Genomic DNA, 17,816 nt, shown 5'->3' with positions numbered 1-17,816 from the left:
TTTTCCTAATGTCTACCTAACCACCTGCCCTCTCCACTGTGTTCTCCTACAACTACTATGGTAACAGTCTTGTTCTATTCTATACTCATATCGTCAGTCTCTCCCTCTGACTTTTCCATCAAGATGATGACAAACTATCAGTCCCCCACATGCCAGGGTACTAGGTATAATCCTGGACCCTGACCTCGCCTTTTGGCCACAAATCCAATCGCTGTGCAAATCTTGATGCCCCAATAACCTCTGTATCATCTTCAAAATATGCATCTTAACCAATAAACCCACAAAGCTACTACTAGTTCAGGCACAAGTCATCTCTCGTTTTATTGCAACTCCCTTCTTGTAGGCCTAGTTTTCCCATAGGCAACATTCCCCCTTCAGTCACTCGTGAATGCTGCTGTCAGGTATATACAGTGCCTTGAAAAATTATTCATAACCCTTGAAATTTTCCAGATTTTGTCATGTTACAACCAAAAACGTAAATGTATTTTATTGGGATTTTATGTGATAGAACACCACAAAGTGGCACATAATTGTGAAGTGGAAGGAAAATGATAAATGCTTTTCAATTTTTTTTTTTACAAATAAATGTGAAAAGTGTGGCGTGCATTTGTATTCAGCACCCTGAGTGAATACTTTGTAGAACCACCTTTCACTGCAATTGCAGCTGCAAGTCTTTTGGGGATGTCTCTACCAGCTTTGCACATCTAGAATTAAATTTTTTGCCCATTTTCTTCTTTGCAAAATAGCTCAAGCTCTGTCAGATTGGACGGAGTGTGTCTGAACAAGTCTTGCCACATATTCTCAATTGGATTTAGATCTGGACTTTGACTGGGCCATTCTAACACATGATTATGCTTTGATCTAAACCATTCCATTGTAGCTCTGGCTGTATGTTTATGGTCTTTGTCCTGCTGGACGGTGAACATCCATCCCAGTCTCATGTCTTTTTGCAGACTAACAGGTTTTCTTGTAAGATTGCCCTGTATTTGGCACCATCCATCTTCCCATCAACTGACCAGCTTCCTTGTCCCTGCTGAAGAAAAGCATCTCCACCACATGATGCTGCCACCACCTTATTTCACGGTGGGGATGGTGTGTTCAGAGAGATGTGCAGTGTTCGTTTTCCACCACGCATCGCATTTTGCTTTTATGGCAAAAACTTAAATTTTGGATGCATCTGACCAGAACACCTTCTTCCATATGCTTGACGTGTCCCTGTATGGCTTCTCGCAAACTGCAAAACGGGCTTCTTATGGCTTTCTTTCAACAATGGCTTTCTTATGGTCACTCTTCCATAAAGGCCAGATTTGTGGAGTGCACGACTAATAGTTGTCCTGTGGACAGATTCTCCCACCAGAGCTGTGGATCTCTGCAGCAACTCCAGAGTTACCATGGGCCTCCTGGCTGCTCTCCTTGCCCAGCCTGCTAGTTTAGGTGGACGGCCATATCTTGGTAGGCTTGCAGTTGTGCCATACTCTTTCCATTTTCAGGCGATGTATTGAACAGTGCTCTTAGATGTTCAAAGCTTGGGACGTTTTTTTTTATGACCTAACTAGGCTTTAAACTTTTCCACAACGTTATGCCTAACCTGTCTGGTGTGTTCCTTGGCCTTCATGATGCTGTTTGTTCACTTAGGCTCTCTAACAAACCTCTGAGGGCTTCACAGAACTATTTATACAGAGATGTTACTATAGTATAATGAAGTATACTTACAAGTAATTCATGAGCAGCAAAGGCTTTTGACAATTACGTTAAAGTGGAAATCCATACAAAATCTAACATCCCTAATTTTTAGACACCAGGGATCTAACACTAACCTTTCTATCCCTGTAAAGACAAAACAAGTATACATACCTTTTTGGAAGCCGTTCTGACCTGCTTTGACTGGATCCCATACTGAGCCGTCAGCCATGGCTTCACTGTAGAGGCGGGTGCAGGGGAGACAGGATAACGGAAAGCCCCATAGTAAGTCTATGGGTGACGTCACTTCCCTGTCATTTCACAGCCGTTGTCCTCCGTGTCTTCTGCAAGTTTATGCAACGTGGCAGTGTTAGCCCTTCTTTTTCAAGACCTCTGCAGTTTGCCCTGGCATGCTGTCAATTAACTTCTAGGCCACATCCTGACTGATGGCAGTCCATTCTAGCATAATCAATGCGTGGAGTTTGTCAGAATTTGTGAGTTTTTTTTTTTCGTTCACCCGCCTCTTGAGGATTGACCACAACTTCTCAATGGGATTCTCAATGGGATGAAGGCCTGGGGAATTTCCTGACCATGGACCCAACATTTCAATGCTTTGTTCCCCAAGCCACTTAGTTTACTTTTGCCTTATGGCAAGGTGCTACATCATGCTGAAAAAGGCACTGTTCATCACCAAACCGTTCTTGGATGGTTGGGAGAAGCTGCTCTTGGAGGATGTTTTTGTACCATTCTTTATTCATGGCTTTGTTCTTAGGCAGAATTATGAGTGAGCGCACAAATTAATGGTCTTGGGATGCTTTACTGTTGTCTTGACACAGGACTGATGGTAGCGCTCACTTTTTCTTCTCCAGACAAGGTTTTTTCCCGGGATGCCCCAAACAATCGGAAAGAGGATTCATCAAAGAAAATGACTTTACCCCATTCCTCAGCAGTCCAATCCCTGTACCTTTTGCAGAATATCAGTCTGTCCCTGATGTTTTTACTGGAAAGAAGTGACTTCTTTGCTGCCCTTCTTGACACCAGGCCATCCTCCAAAAGTCTTTGCTTTACTGTGCATGCAGATGTCCTCATACCTGCCTGCTGCCATTCCTGAGCAAGTTCTGTACTGGTGGAGCCAGATCCCACAGATCAATCAACTGTAGGAGGCGGTCCAGGCGCTTTCTGGGGCACCCTGGAGCCTTCTTCACAACAACTGAACCTCTCTCCTTGAAGTTATTGATGATCAGATAAATGGTGCAAATTGCCATCATAAAAACTGAGGCCACAGACTTCACGAAAATTAGTATTGGCCAGTCTCACAAATTTTGGCCAGGGCTGTATTACTTTAGGCGCTCCTTGGAAGACATCTGTGACTCCATGCACAGGTGTCTATTCAAGTTGTACCTGAACTTGCAAAAGGGTAGTGCAAGAACTACTTTCTTCTTCCAATGCAGACAATAGGGTGCGACTTGTCATGCGATTTGAAACTATCAAATCGCATGACAAGTAGAACCGGTGTGACCGGGGGCTTAATTCCAGGATGTAACCACACAAAATAAAGGAAACGACCAGGAGGGCTGAACGCTAATGCAAAACACAGATGAGGTAGCTGCAGTATTTTGTGGGCCAGGCCACACAAATACATCCTAGAACATATATTATCAATTAATCAGGAACTATTGACATCATTAAGGTGTGAACGGCTATGTACCAATTTTAACTACAAAAATGGCTTCCCTTAAACACCTGCAAACCATATACAAATATACTGCGAGCGGGCGGCAGGTAAATGCACCCTCACGTACATGTACGTCCCTGGACCTCTTCCAGGCTTAAGGAGCGCATATGTGTGTCCCCTGCCGACCCATGCTGTGGTTGGACACAGCACAAGTTTGGCTTCAGATGTCAACCAATGATTTCAGCTGAAACCTGCTGATCAGCTTACAAAACACACAGAACTCTGCACACAGAAACATCGACCTGGCTGCTTTTTCTCCCTGAAAAAAAAAAAAAGAGAGAGGAGAGCCGGTTCCTGGTTTTAACAAGTACCCGCTCCCACTTCTGCTCACCTAGGCGATCTGACCGGACGCTCTCCCCCCGCAGTCATCTGGGACAAGTCACTGGTCCCAGAAGACTGCGTGACCATTCACAATGCACAGCGTTGGATCCTGGGACAGGTGAGTGACTGTTTATTGTGCCAGTACCAGTACAGTGTCAATGTACAGTATTATCACTGAATTAGTGTTACTAGCGACGTCAGTGTCAGTTAGTGACCCTCCCATCAGTGTCTTAGCACCAAATTGACCGCCACCCTATCACAGTCACACTATAAGTTGCTGATCACCACCATTACCAGAAAAGTGACTATAGCTGTGTAAATTCCAGTACACATACCATAGTTTGTAGACGCTAGAACTTTCACACAAACCAATAAACACTTTTTTTGTTTTTGCTTTTACCAAAGACATGATGTAATAGAATACATTTTGATCTAAATTTTTTTGATTGGTTATGTTTATAACAGTAAATATTGTCTTTTTTTTTTACAATTTTCGGTCTTTATTAGTTTAATAAAAACCAAGTGGTAATTGAATACCATCAAAAGAAAGCTCTATTTGTGTGGAAAAAAAAAATTATATAAAAACTTAATTTGCTTATGTAAAGTATTGCATGACCGTACAAGTTCCAGTTAAAGTAGAGCAGTACTGAATAGCAAAAAATGCCCTGGTCATGAAGGGGGTAAAAAACATTCCGGTGGTCAAGTGGTGACTGTTTTCCATCAGAAAAAAAGCATATCAAAAGGAAGAATGCATACATCAGAACACCCATTAAATTAATGAACACCAGTGTTATTCCTACCTTTCATTCCACTACCGTCTTCCTGGAAGGAGTTGCGTCCAGAGAAGATCTCCTCTGTCTGTTCGCTGCCCGATGAGGCCACACTGCTCTGAGGGGAGAGGGGAGCATGGTCTGGGGTGAGGAAGACAGAACGTCCAGAAACCTCATCCGCTCCCATCCAGTCACTGGACGTCTGCTGGGAAGTGGGAATCAGGGACATGGAGCGCTTTAGGGGGCTGGGGTGCATTTGGCAGGAAATCCCTGAAAAACAGAGCTCAATGAATCATTACAGAAGCAGAGACATACTCTGAGATAACCTTACCAACTAAATTATGCTTACTCTTTCTTTTACACTCAGGGTGGTGAGAAGGACGAATCACAGTTCTTATCCATTTTTAATATGTAAATGTCCAAAATGTAGTGAAAAGAACATTAACATCAGACCATTTTCAAGATCAGCTGATCTACTGAAATCATGCATAAATATACACACACCAGCTGATCTAGGTTAGGCATATACTAGCTTGTAATGATTGACAAGTTACCCTCAGCAAGTCTTGTTACTATTATACACTGTGCTCCCAAGGATACACTTGACTGCTTTGCAAAGTGCACCAGAAATTATCTCAGTGAGACCTATTCCCATTTAGATGTTTTCCACTAAGTCAAGGAGCCAAGCACACCAAGGGTACAACCTTGAGAGTTAAGGGTATGAGTCAAATGGTTTTTCCCTTTGGTATAAAGGTTTTAACTAAATAAATAAATGCAGGCCATTGTAAGCAACCTCATCTGTGTTAAACGGTTTGACTCAACCATCTAATTACTACTTATGAGGCACAGCTTGGTCTGTCAAAGAAAGTTAAAAAAGAACAGCAAGATCAACAGGTAACTAAAAAATGAACAGAAAAAGATTGCTTTAATACTTGTGATGGACTGCATCATGTGTCATTTTTGATTTAACGGTGTGACTTGTCATGGTGCAAATCGCATTACAAGTTGCATCCTATTGCCGGTGTCCTATCATATAAGGTCCCCCATCCGATAGTGTCCGCTGTGTACTGCGCATGCGCAGTACACAGCAACACAGATTCCGAAAATTGCCGAGGATGAACGGTGCCTGCGCCGTGAGTCCAGGTTCTATCCCCGCCATCCAAGTGGACATAGAGCAGGAATATAAAAAAGAGCCGAGCGCATCGAGCGAAGCTCGCCCGCGAGGGGCCCTCTAATATTCACAACCCTATGTCCGCTTGGATGGTGGGGCTACCACCTCCACTCATGGCACAGGCGCCGTTCAGATTCTGAGATTTTCCGAAGGTTCGTCTGCTCCGTAGTGCGCATGCGCAGTACGGGACGGACACTATATGATGGCAGGACACTATCTTGCAGAACACCGGCAACTGAACTGTTCAAATCGGTGCAACGCCAACTTTGTGGTTCCGTATCGATTTGAAAAAGTAGTTCCTGCACTATTTTAGGTGATTTCAGGTGCGACTTACATAGACATCTGTGCATGAAATTGCACAGAGAATAAGTTCAGTGTTTGCAACATTTCATAACCAATACCCTCCAGTCCCTTTATTAGCTTTGTTGCCCTTCTTTGTACTTGCTCCATTTCCAGTACATACTTCCAGAGGACTGGTGGCCAGAACTGGACAGCATACTTTAAGAGTGGCCTGACCTGAGTCTTGTAGAGTGGAAGAATTATCCCTGGAGTAAATCCCTTTTTAATGCATGCCAGTATTCTGTGTGCTTTGTTAGCAGCAGCTTGGTATTGCATGCCATTGTTGAGCCTACTAAGACCCCCAGGTCCTTTTCCATCCTAGATCCCCCCCAGAGGTTCTTCCCCCAATGAGCAGATTGCATTTATATCTGCCGCCCAAATGCATTATTTTACATTTTTCCACATTAACCACTTCCCGACCAGCGCACGACGATGTACGTCGACAGAATGGCACGGGCAGGCATATTGGCGTACAGGTACGTCCAATATTCAATGCCGCCCTGCCATCGGGAGTGTGCCGCCGACGGCACGCTCCCGCACTGGTCGGGACCCCCGTGAGTCCGGTCGTGGAACCCACTGACTCGATCGCCGTGGGCATCCCCGCGATCGTCTCACGGAGCGGCCGAATGGAGGAAATGCCGTGTAAACAGCATTTTTCCATTCTGCCTAGCAACTAGTGACGCTGATCTCTGCTCCATGTGATTGAAGCAGAGATCAGTGTTCACTAAATGAAAGCCCAACCCCCCCACAGTTAGTAACACACCCCTAGGAACACTTAACCCCTACACTGCCACCCACTGGTTAACCCCTTCACTGCCAGTGTCATTTACACAGGAATCACTGCATTTATATAGCAGTGATTACTGTATATATGACAATGGTCCCAAAAATGTGTCAAAAATGTCCGATGGGTCCCCCACAATGTTGCAGTCACAATAAAAAAAAAAAAAAAAAAAAAAAAAAAAAATCGCTGATCGCCACCATTACTAGTAAAAAAAAAATAATAATAAAAAATGATTAATAAAAATGCTATAAAACTATCCCTATTTTGTAAACGCTATAACTTTTGCGCAAACCAATCAATAATCGCTTATTGCGATTTTTTTTACCAAAAATATGTAGAAGAATACGTATCGGCCTAAACTGAGGGAAAAAATTTTTTTTAAAATATTTTTGGGGGATATTTATTATAACAAAAAGTAAAAAATAATGTGTTTTTTTCAAAATTGTCGCTCTATTTTTGTTTATAGCGCAAAAAATAAAAACCACAGGGGTGATCAAATACCACCAAAAGAAAGCTCTATTTGTGGGAAAAAAAGGACGTAAATTTTGTTTGGGAGCCACGTCGCACGGCCGCGCATTTGTCAGTTAAAGTGACGCAGTGCCGAATCGCAAAAAGTGGTCTGGTCTTTGACCAGCAAAATGGTCCGGTCTGCAAGTGGTTAAACCTCATTTGCCATGTAGTTGCGCACCCCATTCATTTGTTCAGATCTTCTTGCAAGGTTTCCACATCCTGCGGACAAGTTATTGCCCTGCTTAATTTTGTATCATTCACAAATACAGAGATTGAACCATTTATCCTATCCTACAAGTCGTTAATGAACAAATTAAATAGGATTGGTCCAAACACAGAACCCTGGGGGACCCCACTTTTGATCCCTGACCATTCTGAGTTCCTTTATCTAGATGGCAGCTCACCTCCTTATAGAAGGTTAATAGATTGGTTTGGTAAGAACGATTCTTCATGAATCCATGCTGATTACTGCTAATTATATAGTTTTCTTTGTTAAAATCTTGTATGTAGTCCCTTATCCCCTCCAGGGGCTTGCATACTATTGATGTTAGGCTAACCGGTCTATAATTCCCAGGGGATGTATTTTGGCCCTTTAAATATTGGTGCTACATTGGCTTTTCTCCAATCAGCTGGTACTATTCCTGGTAGTAGACTGTCAGTAAAAATTAGGAACAATGGTCTAGCAATTACTTGACTAAGTTCCCTAAGTACCCTCGGGTGGAAGCCATCTGGTCCCGGTGACTTATTAATGTTAACTTTTTCCAAGTCTATCTCTAATTCTGTCCTCCGCTATGTGTCATGAGGCTAAACACTGCAGTTTTGGTTACTGAAGCGCCCCCCCGATTCCTTTGTGAAAACTGAGGAGATGAATAATTTCAAATAGCTTTGCCATCACCCTATAATTTTCATTTGTAACCAGATTTCCTTCCTCATTCTTTATGGGGGCCAATATGGTCTTTCCTCCCCTTTTTTACGGTTTATATATTTAAAGGATTTTTGGGGATTTTTTTGCTGTCCTCCACTATGTCTTTCCTGTTCTATATTAGCCACCCTAATTGCACCCTTACATTTCTTGTTGCATTCCTGGTAATGTCTGAATGCTGATGATTCCCCAGCCTTGTATTTTTTTTTTTTTTTTTTTTTTTTTTTTAAGGTCTTCTCCTTTGCTTTTATATGTATTTTTACATTGGAGTTAAGTCATCCAGGATTTTTGTTTGTGCTTTTAAATTTATTTCCCAATGGGATGCACTGGCTCATGCCCTTATTTAATATGTTCTTAAAGCAAACCCATCTCTCCTCTGCGTTTGTTCCTAAGATTCTATCCCAATTTAGATCTTCTAGCAAGGTTTGTAGTTTAGGGAACGTTGGCGCTTTTGAAATTCAGCGTTTTTGTATTCTCCTTAGGTTCCTTATTTGTGTGATTTATACTGAAGCCAATTGACCTGCGATTGAGGTTTCCTAAATTGCCCCTTATTTCCACATCCGTTATCAGGTCTGTATTGTTGGTAATCAGTAGGTCTAGAGACGCTCAGTTTCTAGTTCATGTGTTTACCATCTCACCCACGAAATTGTACTGCAAGACATTTAGGAACTGGCGATCCTTAGACAAATGCGCAGTTCCTTTCGCCCAGTCTCTGGATAATTAAAATCCTCCATTATGACGACACTTTCCATCCTTGCTGCTAAAATTGTGATAGGAGATCCTTCTCCCACTCCTCCCTCAGGTTAAGGGGCCTATAGCAAACTCCCAGTATTTTCCCCATAGTTTCATCCTTTTAGAACTCTACCAGTGATGTCACCTATCACATTCACTTGTACATTATTCTTGATATACAGGCATACCCCTCCCTTTTTTACACTCTCTATCCAGGGCTGGTGCGAGAATTTTTCCCACCCCAATTGAAACCTAATTCCCCCCCATTGGCTCCGCCCCTGAATCCAACACCGCCCAAGAATTAATGTGACAGGAGTTGGCGCTAGAGGAAGCATGTGCCTGAAGTAGAGAGCACTGATCATAGAGGCGTGCAGGGGATGTTTGCTTCTGTTACATCATATGTCCTCCAGTGTTGCGCCTCTATAATGACACTAGAGAGCGGCTGCCTGAGTAACATGCAGAGGCATCTCCTGCATGCCCCTAGATGTGCACGTTTTATCCCAGCAGCGTCCACTAGAGGGTATTACCGAGCATGGCTGGGTATTACCGAGCAGGGCAGAGTATTGGCAGGTAAAGTATTGCAGAGTATTGGCAGGTAAAGTATTGGCAGGGTATTGCAGAGTATTGGCAGGTAAAGTATTGGCAGGGTATTGCAGATATTGAGGGATGGCTGTGACTGCACTTGTCACAGAGCAGCGCTGTGGGCTCTACAGACGCAGCCCACAGCGCTGCTGCCATCCGATTTCTCCCCTCCACTGTACAGATCAGTACAGAGGGACGAGAGGAACGGGCGCCATCATGTTTACAGGTGATCGCTCCGAAATGACGGAGCGATCACATTGTAAACGCCGGCGGGTGCACCAAGATGGCCGCTGCCGCTCCGGAACAAGGCCGAAGCCGTGGCCTTGCCTAAGGTCGAGACCGCGGAGCGCTCCGTGGCGTGCCGATCCGTTGCACCCCTACCCAATACTAGCCTCTGAAATATGTTCCGTGCTGACCGACTATCTCTAAAAGTGCTACCAGTAATAGAACCTTCACCTTTTATGGTATGGTATGGTTTACGAAGCCCATTTAATGATAGACTCTAGAATTTCTGAAAATTTAGGAAGGACCTAGAGAGAATTTCTACCAACTGCTGACCTCATAACAACCACCATACTGAAAAACACAAAAATATTGGTTATGACCGGTACTCGCTCCCACTTCCGGTCAGATTGCCATGGTGGCGTTTGGCCCCTCCTCTTTCCCCCTGCTGCCTTCTGGGACACAGGTCCCAGAAGACTGTATGACCATTCACAAAAAACAGCACGACTTGCGCATACACAGTAGTAAACCAGCTGTGAACCTGAAAGGTTTCGCTGCCGGTTTCCCTTACCCAAGATGCTAACGCCTGCACCAGAAGCCAATTGAAGAATCGGCTTGGGTGAGGACATTGCTAGATCCCCAGACAGGCACGTGTCCTTATATTAAAAGTCAGCAGCTACAGTATTTTTTTGGGGGAGATTGGAGCTCCTATTTAAGATACACATATTTACAGGTGGGAGAAATCACACAGAACTAGGGAACACTAACCAAGGAACCAACAATTAATTTTATTGGGAACCTGTGATGATAGAATTTTTCTAAAATTTTCCCTCTATCCTCATGTCAAAAAGGTTATGCCTAATCTGCTCCTTTGAAAATATACACATTTTTAATCCCTGACATCACAGTGCCTCTATCAGGATTCTAGCAGCAGCCTGAGGGGGGGGGGGAGAGATATATAAAAGTCCCGCAGATGTTTCTAGGCAATGAAGGAGGCCTCATATGCACACGGAATGTTTTTTTTCCTCCCTTGGGCACCTTTGTCCTGGGCAGGAAAAAAAAACAAAAACAATAAAAAAATGTGCCTAAAGCCGCCTTTTGCAAACACATTTAGCTACATCAAGCGTTTGGGCATTCATGGATTCCCTTGACCAGAGTATTCCTTTATTCTGCCCATTGTAATGAACGCTCATTCGCTAAATGCTCCTCGCCTTTAAGCTTAGTCTCAGTCGGTTCAGCAGGGTTGGCTGAGATTGGAATCATGCATGGGAAGACTAAATGCACCCAAGTTCATTGATCAACATGGGTACAACAAACATGTCAGATTTTTCATGCAATTATTGCCAGCTATAGCTGCTAGCAAAAATCATGTAATTCTCCCAGCTGAGACAGCCCCCCCCGCAGGGAGAACACAATAGCTCCATGGGAGGTATTACCCCATCAACACAGACTGATTTTTTTCTGCCCAAAAGCTCCTCTACTGATGGTTTCTTTTTCTTCTGAACACACCTCTTCTAATACACCTGTAAACGTCTGTGTGCATGGCCACATATAGGCTAACAGGAGGTGCGTGTAAAGGCTGGCAAGGAAAAAAAAAAAAAAGAAAAAAAGTCAAATGTCTGTGAAAGTAGCATTTTTAAAGTTCAGTTTCCATAAGGCCTAGAGCAAAGCCCTTACTGTCGGGGGTTCTAACAGTGCAAGAAGATTGTAATCACACGGGTATAACATTGCAAAGGAGCGCCAATTAACACGTTTTTCAAATATGTCACAGAGATCACTTTTGTGAAATCCCTTACCCTCCATCTGGGAAAAGTGACCTAATTGGAGGAACACCTTGCAGGTGATGGAAGTGAGTGTCACCCTTTGTTGCACACTCACCCAGGAAGAGTGACTCATTGTGGAGGATCACTCTTCGGGTGATGGGCAGCGACACCAGAGAAAAGAAAAAATTATATATAAAAATAAATAAAATAAATAAAAAATAATATATATATACACACATACACACACACACATATACATACAATCATTCTTTTTAAAAGGTTGTCCCAGCTGGGGCCCACCCTATAACTAAACGCAGAATATAACAAATTATACAGTGCAAGAAGAGTGCTCCTGCTCACACTGCTTTTCATTAACAAAAACCTAAAGTAAGCAAGCACAGGGACTCAGGAGCCAGGCTAAAATCCTTACTGCATGGGAGGTTAGAGCCATGGTAAGCAGATGCTGCTGGGAGAGGAGAGTGCCCCAACTAAACCCCAAGTTAGCATCTCCTACACTGATGCACTTGAAAAGTAGTGACCAGACCAGACACCCAAGAGATAGGAGCAGGCTGTGATGACTAGTACTGATGACAGGAAATAGGAGCCTTGTGACTGCAATAAGGCAACCTACTGTATATGTTAATTTTATGGCCCTGCAATAAAAAACAAAAAACAAAAACATACACTCTGGGAAATCATGGAAAGGCATGCAAACAGTCTGTTTGCCAGAGGTTAGTTTTGCCCAGAGATCGGACTTAAGAATGCAACTTCTGGCACTTGAAACAAGCAAGATGAATGGGAGAGCAGGCTTCATGCTCATCAGTACACCCAGAATCAAGATTCACCATAAAAAAAACAGGTCTGCAATGGCCGCTTATAGCTATATCCTATAGATTTAAATCAGTTAAAAACATTACAGGCACATCAAAACTAAAAGGCGTTTAAAGAGAGCAACAGAAAGCAACAATATCCTGATTAGAGCCCCCACCAGCATGCCGAGGAGATAGAAGTATGAGCTTTGTTGACTGGAGTGCCCAAGCTGTTATTCAGCAGAGTGGAAGTCGGATCTCTACAGAGAGACCAATGCTTCCACGCAGAAAGTCAGCGTCCTTCTCTACAGCGCACTGCCAGGGGGCAGGCTTTTCTGTTCAGGCTGTCACCACTTGGAACACCTTTTGTATTGATGCACCTGGAAATTATTTAACATGGAACTTCACTCTCTCAGTGTTTAAACCTTATGATGCTAGGATTAGTAAAATATATAGGAAATTATATCATTCACTTGTTTTAAAGCTGCTGTTTTTGTTTTGTTTACATTTCTTTAGTTACTTCCTGGTTTCTGACCTAGGCAAAGATGTCATACATCCCAGCAGTCTTCAGGTAATGGATTATAATGAGGTAAAAGAAAAATTAAAATTAACTGTGAATTCTCACCTGGGACCTCCCATTTTCCTGTTCCCAGACTATATGATAATGTAAATCGGAGGAGCTAAAACTGCAGTTTTACAGTCAAAGCAGTTCTATGGTCACAGCATACACCAGAATTGTAATAACACAAATCGTTATTTTTGACAATCCAATACAAGCTTACTTGAAACATTTTCCTGTCTGCTGGCCATCTCTTTCCACAGCTTCCTAAACTCCCAGCATGCTTTGCAGCATCTCCTCTGCTGTTTAATTTCTAAGGACTACATATCCCATGGTACCTTGCTACCCCTGCAAGCAGTGACCCCTTTACTGACTGCCTCCTGAAACTCCTCCTCTCAGCATCTCTGCAATTCAGTAGGCAGGCTCTGTGAATCCTATAACAGCTCACAGGGCATATCTATAAACCAAAATGTCTGATTAAAAATCAAACACTAACAGTGCTAAATGAGTATTAGTAACATCAATACTCTTTCACATAACATATAGGAGTCTCTCTCCTTATGTCAATCTTAAAGTAAAATATAATATAAAATAATAATAATGCTTGGAATGAGTATATGATAAAACAATTAATACAGGATTGTTACCTTTACACGTATTGGTGGACTGGACACTGCTGACTACCTTTCTCCATTTTACATTTGCTAATGCGGACATTGATATGTGATTTATTAATGAATTTTTTATCACACTTGCAAGACGGTTGATTATAAATGGAGATATATATGCATTTAGATTGATAGCGGTCTATTAGATTTGATGCAGTTGTGGATGTATGCATTGTTTTATCATATACTCCTTCTAAACATTATTATTATTTTATATTCTATTATATTTTACTTTAAGATTGAAATAAGGAGAGAAAAACGCCTATATGTTATGTGAAAGAGTATTGATGTTACTAATACTCATTTGGCGTTTTTAGTGTTTGATTTTTACTCAGGCATTTTGGTTTATAGATTTGATTTTTTTTGTATAATAGCAGCTGTAGGTTGTATTTTATCCATTGAGCGCTGGGATCAGGATTACATAGTACTTCTGAATTTCTATATCTAGATCACAGGGCATAGTGAATACGCGTCAAAGTTCAATTATGTAAATTTGTAAGGATCTTCACAAAGTTTACAAACTTCAAGATCATTCAAATGAACAGGAGTAGGATAGAAATTTATGGAAATCTGATTACATTTTGACCTACAGTCAAATACACACATGTCACATATATCTGCAGTATATCGCTGTAGGGCAGTTTCTATCCATAAATTTCCTACCCAGGCACTTAGCTTTGTAACAATCCATGAAGCGAGTCAGAATACATAGATGACAGTAGAGTGATACACTGGGTACTCAGCACTTGGTGTGTCTCCCAAAACCTACCTGTACTACTGCCGACACTCTGGATAGCAGAGGGCACTGAGCTGGATGAATGAAAGGGCATCAGTCCATTTTCTCTGGGTGGCTTTTCTTGCCAACTATGTCCAGAATCTCCCATGCCAGGCTCTCCTGCAGCCTGCCACTCATCAGAGCCTTGCCGTAAGTGCGTAGCAGATATATCTGGTCTTCCATGCCGGCTATAACCTGTGGAAAGTCGTTCTTCCAGATGATTGAGCCACAATGCCAGAGAGTTGCGGTCATCCAGCGTGGTGGCTGGGTGGATTAGTGCATAGGACAAAAGTTGCCGGCTCTCTTCTATGTACTGGTTGCTCTCTGTGGTGTATGCCAGCACTTTCTGCAGCAGTTTCATGTACTCGCATTTTGCTTCGGTGTTTCGGGGCTGAAGCAGGGGCAGGTGAGACAAAAGCAGAGAGATCACCTTCTCCTTGGACTCTTGATGCCATTGACTTATCAGAGCTGCAAACAAAACAAGAAAATTATATAAACGTGCAATTCTTTGTTTTCACATGAACCCCAGTAGGGGACAAAACTATTTTATGTTGTTAGCTAAACAGTTAATTATTCACTAATCTAAACTATCCATATAGGATGTTGATGACTGGGGTGGCCAAAGAGATCACTTCTCCCACTGACTGCCAATGATCCTGAAATGAAACATTTATTTCATGGTAAAGAGACTCAAGCAGGATGCTGATACAATGAATGCCAAACAGATTCCTAGCGATAAAGATTTTGTTGGTTCTGCTCAGTTATACCAAGCAAAATAAAGTGTTTGATCTCCTTATCCCCTTCCAGAACATCTATCAGAAACCTGAGCAATTCAAACTAAGTATATTGTGAAAAATGGATGTCAAAACCACCAGACCATAGGCATTTGAGTTTTCCAGTAGAAAAAAAAAATAAAAAAAAAAATAAGGATTTACCCTGCTGCATAGTGTACCTTTAACGTCTTCGCACCTAAGGGTAAGCCCAGGTTTACACTGCTGCAGGTTAGAAATCGTGCGAGTTCAGCTGGACTCTCACGATTTCAAACTGGCAATGCAGTCCGACTTCCGGGGCGATTTGACAGACATCTGTGCGGGTTCCTGCACAGATGAACATTCAAATCCACTTCGAAGTCACCAAAAGTAGTACAGGAACTACTTTTTGGAAACGGTGCGGAAATAACCGCCAATTTGGTATGCGATTTGACATGTCAAATCGCCCCAATGTGAACATGGGCTAAAATAAATCTTAAATGATAAGTCCATATTAAAAGGTGTAACATATGCACCAGCCCCCGCTTCCCTGTTCTGACAGCTAGCAGGGGATTCCCCCCACGCTTTAGCTGTCACAATCTACAACAATCGTGGCTGTCTGGGGCCCCGGCCGCGTCATCCATTCACCGTGTTCTATGAATAGAAGAACTACAAGGTGTGACAGCCTTTGCGGCTGTCTGCTTTTCCCACTGAACTACCAGGGCGCTGTTGTAGTTCATTCGTGCTTTTCTGTCACAGTAACTTCCTGGCTGTATTAGCGGTACAGAAGACAGATGCACAGACAGACAGATGCACAGACAGACAGATGCACAGACAGACAGATGCACAGACAGACAGATGCACAGACAGTCTGCAGGACTGTGGGTGCAATGCTTTACAGATCCACTACAAAAATAAAATTATGAATGCATTTTTTTTTTTACATGCCAAAAAATTTGCATTTATACGTTTTTTTGTAAATGTGAACTTATCTTTTAAAGCATAACTTCAATTTTGTTGAGGAGAAAAAAAAAAAAAAAAAAAAAAAACATTCCCCTCTGTGTGATCCATGTACATTGCAAGGACTATAACAACCTTTGTTGCAGTTTCCTACCTTTTGTTATTCTGAAAAAATCCATGTGTTTGTCTGTGTCCCTGTGGAAAGTGAATCTAATCGGAGTGGTTTCATAATTATCAATCAGCTCAGCACCTAAAAAGCGCTAACGAGGAAATCTGCTGGGCTTGCATCCCTTTAGTCATGTTCCTATTAGGAGTATCTCACCTAAAATTAAATTTTTATTGCAGGGTGTGCCTGAAATCTGACTTGTATCTTAGTGCAGACTTCTGGGGAAAATCGGTTAGCCAATTAAACAAGCAGGAAATTATGTTTCTGGGGGGAGTTCTGTACACATGCTGTATACAGGACAACTCCAGGTAGCCACATTTCAATCTCCAGCAAATTTTCTGAAAATGCAAAGGAAAGGCAATTTTTTAATAACATTCAATTATAAAATGTCTTGTATCACAATTGTATACACTAGATTATTTCTACTTTATTTGGTATTTTTGTTCCCCACGTAAGTGGAGTTACCCATTACTGCCTAAGCACAATTTAGCAACTTTGACATGTTAGTAAAACTTTACATATCACCACAACTACCGTACTTTGTGCATCCAGGTGGATTATACCGCATTTTTTTCCAGCACAGATTGGGATTTCATTTAGTGGTAAAAATGGTACTGGATATCTCCGGATTTTTTATTAAACAAAGGAATACTGGTCCAAAAAAAAAATATATATATTTTTATATATACAGTACAGACCAAAAGTTTGGACACACCTTCTCATTCAAAGAGTTTTCTTTATTTTCATGACTATGAAAATTGTAGATTCACACTGAAGGCATCAAAACTATGAATTAACACATGTGGAATTATATACTGAACAAAAAAAAGTGTGAAACAACTGAAAATATGTCTTATATTCTAGGTTCTTCAAAGTAGCCACCTTTTGCTTTGATTACTGCTCCGCACACTCTTGGCATTCTGTTGATGAGCTTCAAGAGGTCGTCACCTGAAATGGCTTTCCAACAGTCTTGAAGGAGTTCCCAGAGATGCTTAGCACTTGTTGGCCCTTTTGCCTTCACTCTGCGGTCCAGCTCACCCCAAACCATCTCGATTGGGTTCAGGTCCGGTGACTGTGGAGGCCAGGTCATCTGGCGCAGCCCCCCCATCACTCTCCTTCTTGGTCAAATAGCCCTTACACAGCCTGGAGGTGTGTTTGGGCTCATTGTCCTGTTGAAAAATAAATGATGGTCCAACTAAACGCAAACCGGATGGAATAGCATGCCGCTGCAAGATGCTGTGGTAGACATGCTGGTTCAGTATGCCTTCAATTTTGAATAAATCCCCAACAGTGTCACCAGCAAAGCACCCCCACACCATCACACCAGGTGGGAACCAGGCATGTAGAGTCCATCCGTTCACCTCTTCTGCGTTGCACAAAGACATGGTGGTTGGAACCAAAGATCTCAAACTTGGACTCATCAGACCAAAGCACAGATTTCCACTGGTCTAATGTCCATTCCTTGTGTTCTTTAGCCCAAACAAGTCTCTTCTGCTTGTTGCCTGTCCTCAGCAGTGGTTTTCTAGCAGTTATTTTACTATGAAGGCCTGATTCACACAATCTCCTCTTAACAGTTGTTCTAGAGATGTGTCTGCTGCT

At 42.4% G+C, this 17,816-nt stretch overlaps 1 protein-coding gene across 3 annotated transcripts in view; it reads right to left on the bottom strand.

Annotated features, from left to right (window-relative positions):
• SAMD4B (sterile alpha motif domain containing 4B) overlaps positions 1–17,816 on the bottom strand; it is an 88,105-nt gene that overhangs the window by 26,609 nt on the left and 43,680 nt on the right. For all 3 annotated transcript variants that reach the window (XM_077479906.1, XM_077479924.1, XM_077479915.1), the window contains 2 exons: positions 14,337–14,810; positions 4,537–4,776 (listed from right to left, as the gene is read on the bottom strand). In XM_077479906.1, the coding sequence (XP_077336032.1) occupies positions 4,537–4,776; positions 14,337–14,810 (714 nt within the window). The remainder of the gene's footprint in view (positions 1–4,536; positions 4,777–14,336; positions 14,811–17,816) is intronic.

The sequence above is a fragment of the Lithobates pipiens genome, unplaced genomic scaffold, assembly GCF_037356315.1.
Source record: "Lithobates pipiens isolate NorthernLeopardFrog02 unplaced genomic scaffold, aLitPip1_a1.2 Scaffold_1, whole genome shotgun sequence".
Taxonomy (NCBI): domain Eukaryota; kingdom Metazoa; phylum Chordata; class Amphibia; order Anura; family Ranidae; genus Lithobates; species Lithobates pipiens.
The sequence above is the reverse complement of the archived record's forward strand: the minus strand, read 5'-3'. Positions and strand labels throughout refer to the sequence as shown.